General features: G+C 47.2%; 4 protein-coding genes across 4 annotated transcripts; 2 read left to right on the top strand and 2 right to left on the bottom strand.

The window, feature by feature from the left end:
- Positions 1-754: 754 nt before the first annotated feature.
- On the bottom strand, positions 755-1718 carry N7446_011889 (BTB/POZ domain-containing protein; the record flags this gene model as incomplete). The annotated part of the gene is made up of 3 exons (XM_058520631.1): positions 755-933; positions 999-1015; positions 1072-1718. 3 exons carry the CDS (start codon positions 1716-1718, stop codon positions 755-757), a joined length of 843 nt encoding a protein of 280 aa, XP_058366917.1.
- A 1202-nt stretch (positions 1719-2920) lies between these two features.
- N7446_011888 (uncharacterized protein) lies at positions 2921-4511 on the top strand (the record flags this gene model as incomplete). The annotated part of the gene is made up of 2 exons (XM_058520630.1): positions 2921-3901; positions 3960-4511. 2 exons carry the CDS (start codon positions 2921-2923, stop codon positions 4509-4511), a joined length of 1533 nt encoding a protein of 510 aa, XP_058366916.1.
- Positions 4512-9272: 4761 nt separating this feature from the next.
- On the top strand, positions 9273-10355 carry N7446_011887 (uncharacterized protein; the record flags this gene model as incomplete). The annotated part of the gene is made up of 1 exon (XM_058520629.1): positions 9273-10355. The coding sequence occupies one exon, from the start codon at positions 9273-9275 to the stop codon at positions 10353-10355; it is 1083 nt and encodes a 360-aa protein (XP_058366915.1).
- Positions 10356-12604: 2249 nt separating this feature from the next.
- Positions 12605-13949, bottom strand: N7446_011886 (uncharacterized protein; the record flags this gene model as incomplete). The annotated part of the gene is made up of 3 exons (XM_058520628.1): positions 12605-12738; positions 13165-13664; positions 13720-13949. The coding sequence occupies 3 exons, from the start codon at positions 13947-13949 to the stop codon at positions 12605-12607; spliced, it is 864 nt and encodes a 287-aa protein (XP_058366914.1).
- Positions 13950-14214: the final 265 nt, after the last annotated feature.

Below are 14214 nucleotides of genomic sequence, written 5' to 3'. Positions count from 1 at the left end.
CGGGTGGAGTGGTCAAGAACAACGGTCAGGATCTGAACTAGCGATAAATTACTAACCGGGTCATAGCGTAGAAAAAGAAGAGACATTGCCCGGTACATGTAGGAATGCTGTCATTGCGACAAGCTTTCGTTCATATTCCGCGGAAACCTGCGGTATGCAGTTCTTCTTCATCCTCAAGGATTCGCGACCAAATTGTACGGGTTAACAAAGCACACAGTCAAACCTAGGAGGACCGGGGGATTATCCGGCTCTGGCGATTAACCGCACGGGCTTGTTCACACGCATGAACCATGGAATAAATGACGGAATCAGAACTCCTAAAATTTTCAAGTGCAGTGACCAATCGCGAATGCTCTTAATTTCATGAAAAGGGTGATTATAATTAGAGCACTACTGGTATACAAAATATGCGCTGCTTTTTAAATTTAGCCTGAGGCTATGCCCAGATCCAACTTCAGAATCACCATCGAAGATATTAATACTGTACTCCAGTAGCATTATTACCAGGTAAACGAGAGAAAGAAGCGACCTCTGCCTCAAATGGCCAAAGGACTGGCGGTTGTGCTAGATATTGAAATGCACGGCGTCAAATAAGGGCAAACCTGGCATTTGCACACTACCACTACCCAAAGGCCACAAAATAATAGTATAATGAACGTGGAAGGTCTCATGCGACATTGAAGTGATTAATGGAAGCTAAACATCAAAGAACCGTGGCAATAAACTGGATTAAACAATAATAATAATAGTAACATCAACAATTATCCTCTATGAGGCTGATTATGTCGTCGTTGATATTATTTTGTTCGACCTCTTCATCGGTGTCGTACCATCCATACAGCTCTGGGCACCAATGTGATCCTTCCTTGGGATACTTGTGTGTCTCGATTTCAGTCTTGATTTCAGTTTCGTTTTCAGAAAGGGATTCACTTTCTATGAAACCACTCAGCTGAACGCACACGACTGTATACTATGAGCAACAGATCAAGATCGCATACCGTTGTCCATCTCGAACCTGGAAATCAGACTTAGGCAAAGAAACATCAGAATGTTGCTTAGGGTAGGGCTTACCTGCCAGTCACACAAGCTTGCATATCAAAGACTGTCCGTTTTTTCACCACCAGCACCCTCAGCACTGGTTCCTCGTAATAAACAGCATCCGCATCTCCTTGTGCCTTCATGCATTGCTTAATGCATGCTCCGGGCTGTCCCCTGTGCGCATATACTCCTCTCGGACACACATACACCTTTTTGGTTCCCCATCGAGGGTAGTATTCCACTCCCGTATCCGTGGACAGTGTTGTAGGACACGGAGTCCCTTCAACTTCTTCAACGGAACACTCCACAGTTAACGCATAGAGATACCGTTTTTCCTCAAGCCACTCCTGGAGCCGAACAATTTGGAAATACCTTGCCTCTTCAAGAAGGGCAAGATACAACGCGTGGTCGTGTCCTTTGTCGATATCATAAAAGATCGGGAGCACCCTACGCCGAAGATAACGCAGGATATGTTCAAATAGAGTTGGGTCAGCATCAATGAAGTAAGAGCCGTCGGCAAGTGCATTGTCCCACCGCCCGGACAGCAGGGAGGCGAAGAAGCTGCTCTCAGATATGAGTGTTTCACGAGTAGTGACAAATCGACGCTCCCCTACCTGCAGAGTTATCTGCCTGGCTTGGGCAGCAATTGAATTCTGGGACGGGCCTTCATCGTTGGACATGAAGTAAGTTATTGCACGGCTTAACTTCAGCGGTTGATTAACAAATGCCATGCAACAATCATTAGACCATTGCTTAAATAGTGAGTTGACGGGCTATCTGTGTATATAGCACGATGCTCACGAAGCTACCTTCAAAAAAGCAGTTAAGTCAAGCAAACAAATGAACCAAGGAACACACATGAGACGAACAACCAAATAGCAATGCTATCATCATGACGTAATGCATATCATAACATGACAACTACGTACATGAAGTAGGAGAACTGTCACGCCAAGAACCTTGTGGACCAATAGTCTTCCAGGCCGGTTTTGCTGGCTGAATGAGGCACTTTATTTTGGGAGAGTCAAATATAGTACATAGAGCACCATTTTCAGCTCATCCTTCTGTTCGTCTCTATTCTAAGAAAAGGACCATGTAAATATTACCATATCGTTAGACGACGGGAGATCGTGGTGAAGTTACTGTAAATTTCTGGCTTTCACTCTTGTGGTTGCTCGCGGTCTGCCCCAACATGAACTGAGTCTTAAACAGGCAATCATAGCACTCGTAGGAGTATTGGTGGCTTGTAGACTAATTTCGAACTACACAGTCACATGGCCAACCCTCATGGAAGTGGTCGAGCAAAATCGTGTAATTTTGACGGAGACGAACAACATCCTTTCCAAGCAGAGACCAACCGTCTTAACTCCCGTGTCCCCTCAGGAGGGGTTCGAGCCGTTCAAAAATTACATAAATCCCTGTCATTCCTTGTTGATCTCGTTGATCCATCACTAATTTGCCAGCATCCTTCCATCGCAGCCTGCTCGTCTCTCCTCTTCGCTCTCATCATGTCCAAAGCTAGCTACATTCCGTAGTCACCATCAGAAGAGCAAAGTCTTCCAGACTGGCTATCTCAGCACCAGCACTTATCGTGGGAGGAGAAATCGATAGAATACTGTCGTGATACTGGTATTGCACGCGGGCCCGAGTCGCTACGTGGAAAACACAATCAACTACTAGAAGGTTCCCTTCTCGACACCGAATCGCCGATGATCTGCTGGATGAAGCATACCATGGACTACAGCAGGAGGTGCTTAAGGAGCTGCGAAGAACCCAGTCCCTGAATGTGACGGTGGATGAGACCGCTAACATCTGATCTCAGCGGGTGATTGTGATGACTATAACAACGCCGACGAAGTCGTGGTTTATTCATCTTAATGACATGGAAAACAAGACTCTTGATGCTCCTGCTATTAGTAGTTGGATCTTAAACAGGCTCCAAGGCATCCTACTACAGCTAGTCAAAGTCGTTGACTGGAAGAGGATCAATTCTATTTCGACAGACACATGTCATGTCATGAAATCAGTCTGGGAGAAACTGGAGGCAACCCCAGAACTCAGACACTACTTTATGATTCCCTGTGGCTCTCACGGCCTACAGCTAATTATGAAGGATATCGTTGATCCTAAGTCCTCAAAGGTTCCACGGGCGAAAGAGGTGTTTAGGTCTGCCCTTGAAGTTGTTGTCTTCTTCCACCACTCACCACTTGAGTACGCAAGGATGCAAGCAAAGCAGATTGAGAAGTGGGGTCATAGAAAGGCGCTTATTGCGTCGGTCATTACACGATGGGGAACGCAATATAATATGCTGTCATCACTTCATGACTGCCAAGAAGCTATCTGCGAGTGGACTCTCGCAACTCCTGCTGCTTCGACTACAAGGGGGAGGGAGATCGTTCGGACTGCTAACTCTCATTCTTTCTGGAGGCAACTAAAGGAGTTGGTCAAGATACTTAAGCCTCTGCATAGAGCTCAGAAGGAATCGGAAGCCCGGAACTCGTCAATCATTGAGGTAACGCAACGGTGGTTATATCTCCATGAAAGTCTACGAACGCTGGCTTCCCAAACATCCCTCAAGGATGACTTTTTATCATATCTAGATGACATAGGCTGGCAAAGTCGTATAACGCGTCAGCTAGAGCCTATTCACTGGGTAACTTATCATCTTGACCCTGCTGGAGTCCCTGGAAAAGTTGACGAGAGCTCTCGATATCACATTGAAGGTGTTCTACGGCGTCTTCAAAACGAAGATAAAAGCTTGTCTGCTTGGCACGAATTTCTGCCGTTTCGGCAGAAGACAGGTGCATTTTATAATGCTTCTTGCTGGAAGGCTAACTGTCCATCTCTCTTTTGGCTTGAAGCCGTAAGTCGAAGCTTTCAACTATAGAGAAAAAATACTTATCATTAAGATCCATTTATAGGCGGACTTTGCTCCTATTCTTGCTCCTTTTGCCCGTCGTCTTTGCAATACTGTGGCGAATTCCGCAGCAGCGGAGAGAGCCTTTTCACAGATGAACCTTCAGCACACAAAAGTCCGGAATCGGCTCGAGCCTCATCGCGTTGAGAAGTTGCTCTTTGTCCAGATCAATAAACGACAATTCTGGACAGAACAGCCTTCTAAAATCACCCAAGAGTTCCTTCTTGAGGAAGAAGACAACGAAATAGAGAGGGTTTTGCAGCGTAAGCAGGTGCAGGACCATCTATCAGAGGGTTCTGTGACTTCTGATACTTCATCGAATCCCGCATCTAGTCCTACGCCAAGTCCTACGCCTGGTGTAGGGTCGAATCTCGTGTCAACTTTAGACATAAGTCCCGACTTGAATCCCGAGCCAGAACCTGAATCAAATTCGGAACAAGATCCAGAACCAACTTCTGCACCGAATTCTGCACCGACTTCTGCGCTAGTTTCTGCGTTGAATTCTGCGTTGAATTCAGCTTCAGGGTCTGCGAATCCTGCCTGGTTTCTGCGTTGAATTCGAGGCTTAACTCTTTGCTTAAGCCAAATTCGGAGCCTCTCCCGAGTCCTCCAACGACATCTACGCCAAATTCAGCTGATCCTATACGCCCGAGCTCGATCAGAACTAGTACCGATAGAACAGTTGAGGTTGGCAACACTAAAGGGAAGAAGCGTTTATCTGAATGGCCTCAAGGAGTTGCAGAGCATTGCAAGCAGCCAGCTCAACGGTGGGGTGTAAATAAAGGCTGATGTCGATTTCACGTCCTCCGCATTTAGGGTTCTGATTGGTAGCAAATAAAATAAACCTTACCGTTTACGGAATAGCTCGATTTCAAGATTTCAAGGCGCATTTCAATTTTCATTTCAAGAGGCCAAATTACAGAAATTTGGAAATATTGAAATTACATTTTGCCTTCCCTACTGGGAACAGCCCCCTTGTATCGCGTCTTGTAATGTATTGGATTTAGGTCTCTGTAAAATACTGTAAATCTCTACGGAATGTTCAAGGCAGGGTTCTGTTGCCGCGGACTGCCGCTTCTATTCGTTCCTGGCCTGTGGAACTACCTATGTTAGCTGACGCAGATCTCAAGGACTTCGATCGCGTGTAAATATGAGCGACAGTCCGTATTACGTTGACTACAATATATCTCTCAGCCCTACTCAATATTCCCCTAACCCCGGGATACTTCCGAAGCCCTTTATGCTCACGATGCAACTATAGTCCCTCCCTATCCACCTTACTCGACGATGAACCTAATCCCGCAAGTCGACTTCTACTAAATACCACTGCTCCGGGAATCTGAGTGGGAGGAGGACATAGGGCTCCGAAAGGAATATGATCATTCATGAATATTCATGAATATTTGCGAATATGAATAATATGAATTGCATAATATGAATATGAATAAGAGACTTATTCATATTGCATTATTCATGAATATTCATGAATGATCATATTTATTCATATACTGAGAGAGCATACATTACCGTTCATGTTGTTACGTCTCAATACAGGAACCCATTTTCATGTGCCTAAGACTCTATAACAAATGCGTTCACCATCTCTAAGATATTACATTCCCATAAATCTTAATATTATCACAATCACTTTTTTGGAACGCTATTTTTGATACTGTCCCTTCAGTAGCATAAGCCACCGCATAGTCTCCGCATTTAGACAGTGTCTCCTGAGCCCCAATACATCCCTGGCATTGCTGAACTCGCGTTCAATCCCTACCTCCGCTGATGGAATTGGCAGGTAATCTCGGGCTGCCTTTGCCATGAGTGGAAAGCTAAATACATTTGCCTTCCACCATTTGAGAACCCATTCCTCGTCTGCATCGTCAATCATATGGTGGGACCAACTCACCGGTGGCGCGTCTAGATATCTATCAATGTCTGAAAGAAGCGTCCGCTGTGATGGCTGTACTTTTCGCAGCGTCCTCCACATAGTCTCTGACATTCCCGGCGGGCGATCCACTACACACGACATGGACAACTCCTGCGGATACTCCCTCTTTAGGAACTCCCGCACTTGAGAGATGATCAGTCCCGCATCTTGCTCGCTCATCTGCGATCCAATCAAAGACGATTTAATACGCGGGTCTAGGACGGAAGCCACGTAGTAAAGAAGATTGGTGTCCATCTTCCTCGCAAACTTGTTCATCTTTTGGATTCCTCTTTCCACCGCATCCCGGATCTCAGTATCCACACCTTCAAAATCACCTTCGGCTTTTTGAACCTTGTCAAGGAGGTCGTCTAGACTCCAATAGATAGGCAAGCTCTCAACAATCGTGGGACAAGATTTTGATACGGAGTTGGTGTGATCCCAGAATGGCTTAAGAACCTTCGCTACTTGTTGAAGAATCGACCATTCGTTCTCGTTTAGTTGAAGGGCGTGAACTTCTGGATGCATCCGAACAAATTGTCCAAGTTCCTTCTGTAGCCGAAGGGCGTCCGCTATCATGATATAGGTTGAGTTCCATCGAGTGTCAACATCGTAGCCCACTTGCTTGGCTGGTGACACATCTTTCCAATTTTGGCGGCGCTGTGGACTGCGGGCAACCCATAGGGTCAGCAGCCGGATCTTCATGATTGCTCCCTTCGTGCTGTGGGCAGAGGTGAATGTTGGGCTACTTTGTGTGGCCATGTCGTCCAGTATAACCTTCGCCTCTCGAGCTGAGCCGGCCCTCAGGGAAGCAAGTACGTCCCTGCAAATGAGATTTATGACGTGGGCAAGGCAAGGAATGAAGCTCTGCCGTCCACGAAACCGCATAAGAGGTCTGATGCGAAATTGGTCGTCTTTATCGTCATAGTTCTTGAGAAGCTCGGCGTGAAGACTGTCGCAGAGAGTTCCATTGTTGGCAGCATTATCCCCCGTAATTGTGAGGAGCTTTGGCGCGACGTCTAGTTCCTCGAGCATTCTAATCACAATTTCCGCAAGGTTCTCCCCAGAGTGCGGTCCACATATGTCAGTAAACTCCAGAAGCTCTTCCCGCTTCTCAAACTCGGGTGAGATCCAATGGCCAATGATGCCCATGATCGCTATCTGATTCTCCGATGTCCAAACATCAAGAGACAGCGCAAGCGTGCGACTACTACTGGCTAATTCTTCTTTCACGCAAGTCCGGTTTTTGCGAAATTCCTCCTTGATCCTGTTGAAGAGAGTGTCGGCCGTCTTGATGGGTAATATAGCCCCTGTCGCTTCAAAAAGTGCCCTAAATGCCGGATGCTCCACTACCGTAAACGGCTGTCTCGTTTGGACAACCCATTGTATCAGCATTTGTTCAAGGCCCGCCCTTTCTTTTGCAGGTGTCAAAAAACTGTCCAGGGTCGTTCCGATAGTTGACGATGACGTGATGTCTGATCCGGAACTGATGCGGTGCTTAGCCTGGAGATGGGCCAACAAATTCGAAGTGGAGCCATAGCGTGCCGAATCCCTGGATGACCAACTGCACTGCCTACAGACTAAGAGCCGATCCTTCTTTGGTGGCCCACCCTTTCGACGCCAGGTGTTGTCTAGCTCTGTGATCCAGAAATGCTCGAGGGTCCAGCTAGAATATGACTTGGCTTTTCGTCTCTTGTAAGTCGGTGGGCTACTCTGACTGCTAGTCAACCCTGATAGCGTGGGATCTAGCGGTGCGGGCGAAGACCTGGGAATGGGTAAGGACAGCACGGATGGGGACGTCTCTTCGCCTTCTGCAAACTCGGATGGTGCTGGTGAGCAGGGGCTCTCTATTTCACGAATATTTCCTTCCCATGGCTCAGGGAGTAGGGAGGGTGTGCCATTGTTCAGAGCATTGTAGTCGCGACGCGGAAGACCACGCGTCTTTCGCACAAATGGGTTAGGTGAGGATGCCATTCTGTATTTGCTCAGTGTTAGTAGTCCAAGTGGTACCTGGGAGCGAGGCGGGGCACACCTTTAGTATCACTCGACAATACTTGATAGCATGGCGGGTCGGAAATGAACGGTGAGAATGAAACAATGATGGGGAAACACTAGCTATGCTTTCGCCTGATGCGAATCCCAGTAAAGTGGAAAGTTGATAGGTCTTTTCTTTACACGCGGCGGTTTCTCACTCGCGACTCTCATGGTAAACAATCTGTAACCTGCATGAGAAGTGAGTTAAGGTGGCATGATAAACGCGTTTTTACGTGCCAATAGTCATGGTTATAATAAATCTAAACTTTGGAGTAGATCGAGTGGGAACAAGAGAAGTTATGGTAGTCGATTTAACTAGAGCAGCAAAGATGTGGAAAGACGACTTGTAGATATATATAATTTCGCTCGACTTTCTGTAGCAACCGTTGGTCACCAAAACTAGACATTTACCTATAAAAAATCACGAAAAATAATGACGCAGAATATATAGAGCTTACCGAGCCCTACAATATAGGGTATATACTTCAGAACATGGATTGCATGGGAAATATTTTCTACTATGCTTGACCGAGGCCGTGATCGCACTTGAAATACAAGTTGGCTAGTGGAAACGTGTTTTTCTGTAATACAAAAACCGGGGAAACGGAAGATCCATTAATGCGCGCGAAATGCATGATATGAATAATATGAATGCGAATATGAATAATGCGCTTATTCGCGCGAATACGATATTCATTTATTCATATTCGCGGGGTGCGAATATGAATATGCCCTATATTCGCATTCATTTATTCCTTTCGGAGCCCTAGGAGGACAAGATCTACGACGAGGATCCACCTAGTTGTATCCACTACTTCATAGAATGGCGGGTCACCGTCAACAAGAAGGCCGTGGTGAAGGACACGGAAGACCTAAGCGCCTACGGGCGCAGGCGAACTCGGACTTGTGGCCGCTTGCATCCGACAAATAGGTCGGAGATTGAGACATTCCTATCATTGGTTGGATTCCAATGCGAAAGAAAAGCGAGGAACCTGTGGTGGCTGACTGAGAGGAATGTGAGTGGGTGGATACGGCAACATGCAAACGGAAGCCTTTACCATCTTTTGACCTCGACAATCGTGCTGCAGGGAAACTCGAAAACCTGCATTACCTTCCGAATTCAGGATGCACTTAGGATTTAGAAGAGCAACGCTTATGATTATGCTAACGCTCTGTTCTCCAGATTAGTGATACCGCGTGCAGCCTGCTTTACGCCACAGTAGACAGGACAGTAATTCTGCTTTAGGGGTAATAGAAAATTGCAGACCATGACAGATTGCTGGTCATATCCTGTCTGTGAATTCCCTCCTTCCATCAGTCGACCTCAAAATAGTACCATCCTCTCATACCAACACGATGCCCTCTCCAAAACGACGAAGATTTCAAGTACTCACAGCAATTGTTATCCTTACTGGACTCATTGCCCTATTGCCCTCAGGGCAACATGTTATGCAATCGAGCGCCTCAATCATAGTCTCAGCGACCCACCATCTACATCAACCATGGCGCACCAAGACAAAGTACAGACAAGACATTGCCGTGGCTACATTTTTTTCGGGCGAAACAACCCCCGACGATTATGAACAAGAAGACAACTATTTTATCGCCATTCGGACGTTAACATATCAACTGCGGCATTCACCGCGAACCCGTCTTGACCCAACCATCCCCTTTATAATCCTGGTGACCCCCGAAGTAAGGCATGAGAAACGCAAGCAACTCACCGACGACGGCGCGATAGTGATTGAAGTCGATAACGTCAAGACCAATCTCACCGTGTACGTACCCCGCTGGCGCAACTGCTGGACGAAACTCCGTCTCTTCGACCCGCACGTCCTCCCGTTTGAAAGAGTCCTTTTCATGGACGGGGACACTGTTCTGACCCGGCCCATCGCCGGGGTATTTGACGATCCGGCAGCTCAGGTCAGAGACACACAGAATGTAGCCCACCAGCGCAGGTTGGATGAAGCACCTCTGCCGACAAGGTATCTGTTTGCCGGGAAGCCGGACGCCACGACCTACAGTCATTCTTATCCCCCGGATATGTCTAGCAATTATCTCAACGCAGGGTTTTTTGTGTATTCGCCCTCTGAGGAGATCATGCAATACTACATGTCCGTTCTGGAATTGGAAGGTCGATTTTCACCGGGCATGCCAGAGCAGAACTTGCTCAACTATGCTCATCGCGTGGAAGGGAATATGCCGTGGCAGAAGCTGCACTATAGCTGGAACCAGAATTTCGTGACGCCCGAGGATCTGAAGGAGACTATAGCTTCGTTGCATGTGAAGTATTGGGATGAGACTCTTCAGCAAGATGTAATTAACTACGCTTTGAGATGGAGGTGGGAGATGGAGGGCTTTTGGGTGGGCGTGAATCAGAGCAGGGAGAGGACCTTAGGGTCTTCTGAGCCTGTCCTTTCTTTCCGGATCTCGGATTAAAGCATTATTTAGACTATTGTGGTAAAACTTGCAACTGAATCATTCTAGAGTTATTTCGATTCCTAGTATTAACTTACTCGGGCCCTTCAATGCTTAGCTAAGCTAGTCGCCCCAAACACCTCTGGTGTTGGGGCTCCGGTTTTAGACCATACTTTCGGGCCCGATTTTGGTGCCTAACCATACTTTTCACCCGCCTAGTAAAACGTCAATTTTCGTAGCATTTTTGTATAGCAAAATTACTGCCATAAATACTGCATTCGCAAGAGCATTGCCTGAGGTATTCAATGTAAGCAAATCAGAATGCAATGCATCAAAATTGGCCTTAGCATGACGTTTTCCCGTTAATATCTTCATGAAATAGCTCATTTGTCGACACTTTTTTGCTACTATGTCTGATGAAAATGAGCTCAAGATCGCCAATGCATTGGCTGCTTACCACGACCGTTTATGAGCCGAAGATCAAGCCATTGGCAAGGGAATTCGACGTCAGTTACCAGACCCTGCTAGGCACTATCCATGGTGCCCGGTCAGCAGTTGGCCGACCTGCCCCCAATAAGGCATTGGACTCCGTCCAAGAAGAAGCATTGCTTGACTGGATTACCTTCATGGATAGCTGTGGCGCCCCGCCGACGGCAGCGTCGATACAGCAGCGCGCTGATGACATTATACATCGATCAGACCCAGACCGTAAGCCTCTTTGGCATGGCTGGGGCCTCGCATTCACTAAGCGCCTGCCGAAGCTCGCTCTCCACCTCCGATTTATTAAGCAGAAGCCAAAGGACCCAAAACGAATGGGCGCCGAGGACGTGGGTCTCACGGAGATGTGGTACGACCGCTTAGAGCAGCGTATTAAGCAATACGGGTTTCGACCGAAAGACATCTATATATGGATGAAACCGGCTTCCGAATCGGCGAAGGAAAGGCGCAAAAAGTGGTATCTGCTTTACCTATTAGCTTCACTGCAACCGGGGGCCATAGCGAGAGTATTACCGCTATTGAATGTATTGCTGCTGATGGTTGGAAGACGCCGCCGTGGTTTCTAGTGAAAGCTCAGTATCATCAGGAATGCTGGTATATTGACGAAATGCCTGATATTGGACGATAAAACCGACACCGAAGGGCTATTCGTCTTATACCACAGCATTAGAATGGCTAGACTCATTTATCGAGGCCACAAACCACCGAGTCTATCGCCATAAATACGCCGAAAGCGACGATGAAATAGCGGAAGCTCGTGGCCATGGCGGTCGCCGTCGACACGACCAAGATGCAGCGATTCGACGAGAGATAAAAGCGATACGCGAAGAAGAAGACCGGGTACACTGCCGAGGTTATCGCCTTCTTCTTTTCGACGGTCATAAGTCTCACTGTACGCCTGAATTCATCCTGAAATGCTGGGAAAATCGCATTGTTCCGTACGCCTTCCGGCCGCATGTCTCTCATATATGCCAGCCCCTCGATTCGGTTCCATTTCAACGGTATAAAGCGCTGTATCGGAGAAATAATGTCGAGGTTGTCCAATGAGGTGGCTCAGTATCCCGGAAAGTCGACTTTTTTCGCGAAATCGTTAAGGTTCGAGAGGTGATGGATGCTCTCTCGGAGCACGTCATTAAGGAAGGTTTTCGCCTTACTGGAATCGTCCCTATTGATGCGCAATTAGCCATGGAGCAAGAGGTCAGAGATGCTAATGATGAGACTAATGATATATGGGTAGACGGCTTTCCTGATAGAGATGGAGACAGAGATGAAGCTCAAGACCGCGAGCTCGCTAGCTCTATCACTATGTCACCGCCGCGAGACGTTCTAGACACGAAATCGACGTCTCAGAAGCTTCTCAAAGATATCGCCGCTGCTCGACGCCGTCTAGCTACCCTTAAGCGGACGGCCACGTCAATAAGGAAGAGGAATAATGAGAGTACTAAGGAGAGAAATCATCGCGAGGACGGAGAGAGACGTCGTCTAAAGAGCTTCCTATCTATCGTGGAGAGAGTTTTACACCGGTCTACGCTTATTTGTAGCACTGCAGGTAGGTTTCTCGCTTCCTCCCCGTTATTTTACGTGTATCTAACCTTTAGTGTAGGAAATTCGACCGAGGGCCTTGCCCAGTTCCGTGCCGACAATCAGCTTCTTCTTACCCATACCCACAATCGGACGACGAGGCCCTCTGGCTGGCAGATCAGGATAGTTGGACCACTCACAAAAGGCGATGCAAATAAGGATACACGCAAGCGAGAGCAAAGAGAGAGAGATCAGGCTGAGAAGAAGGCGATATCGCTAGGTAGGAAAGCGGCTAAGAACCCTATGCCAGCAGAGCTTCTTGCGAGGGTGAATGCCAGCCTAAATACGCCGGCGCCGCCGCCACCGATGCCACCGCTGCCAATGCCTGAATCGAGTCCATCAAGAAAGCGAGGAATGTGGAGATAAAATTGGAGCTAAAACTGGAGAAAAATGAGAGAGAAAAGGCTGAGAAATGCATGTACCCAAGAGCATGAGGAATACTGCGAAGATCCTACCAATATATAATGTATTGCATTCTGATTTGCTTACATTAAATAGCTTACGCAATGCTCTTTTGAATGCAATATTTATGGCAGCAATTTGCTGTACAAAAATGCTACGAAAATTGACGTTTTACGAGGTGGGTGAAAAGTATGGTTAGGCACCAAAATCGGGCCCGAAAGTATGGTCTAAAACCGGAGCCCCAACACCGAAGGTGTCTGGGGCGACTAGCTTAGCTAAGCATTGGAAGGGCCCGAGTATGACATTGATCTTTCGATACGTTGTTGCGCCCAGAATGCCTCGATCTCACCTAGATAGCTTGTTGCGTCCGGCGGTAATTGCCAATCGGGGGAGTGCAGTTCAGCCACTTCGAGGAACGTGCTCATACTATTGTTTCGGTCTGATGCTGACGTTCCCGCGAAGTGAACAAGGAAATCACCTTTGCGCAGTTGAAATTCCGGCGGGATATAGTCATTTAGACTTCCGTCAGGAGCCCCTCGATAGGCATTGAACCACCGAAGCGGAGCGTATATGGTGGAGTTTCTAAAATAGTCGTCGTTCTCAAGAAGCTTCCCCAATGCGGACTGGTCACGGAAGACGAGTTGCGTGTTGGGGAAATAGTGTGGGTAGGCGATAACTGCACTTAGCAACTCGACGGACCATGGATGAACCCTGATGGGAAAGACGCCATTGTTGAGCCCATTCCAGTCTTTGCTGAATATAACGTGGATATCAGGAAAATCTGCCGGTGGGAGAAACAGCTCAATCGGAATGTTTGGATTCATGACCACCGTGTCAGCATCGAACCAACTTTGTAATTTCTGGTCAGTCACGCTGGATTCCTAACCAGAAAATATTGACTCACAAGATCCATTCTAGTCGTTCTGTTTTCGGTTTAACAAGTTCCTCCAGTATGAGAGACAATAGGAACGCAGGTTTTGTCCACACATCATCCAGAATTCCGCTTTGTAAGACATGCATGGGATATCCAAACTTGCGACTGTGCTCTTCATGTGTTTTTAAAGCTCTGTGGTAGACAGAATTGTCTCCAAATATAATCGTCACCTTGGCGATGGACGGTTTTGGAGCAGCCATTTGACCTTTTAAGACTGAGGTGCTGTTTTGCGGTGTAATTCGCGGTAGGAGATATGCGAATGCTGTTTAAGTTAGTTTCATAGAAAGCACATGAGAGGATCTTGCTCGCAGGCGTCAGAAAACGAACATACCATCTCGCTTGAGTAGGTCGGTTAAGATCAAAAGCCCAATGACTAGACACAAAAGAGAACTCAGCTTCAGTAGGTAGATTCTTGTTCTGTGGCGATACAAATGGGCCCTTGAGAGCTTGAAAATTGTCATCTTC

Source organism: Penicillium canescens (assembly GCF_028828765.1).
Source record: "Penicillium canescens strain IBT 15451 chromosome Unknown utg000009l_segment0_segment0, whole genome shotgun sequence".
NCBI classification, from domain to species: Eukaryota; Fungi; Ascomycota; class Eurotiomycetes; order Eurotiales; family Aspergillaceae; genus Penicillium; species Penicillium canescens.
This window is presented reverse-complemented; position numbering and strand designations above follow the sequence as displayed.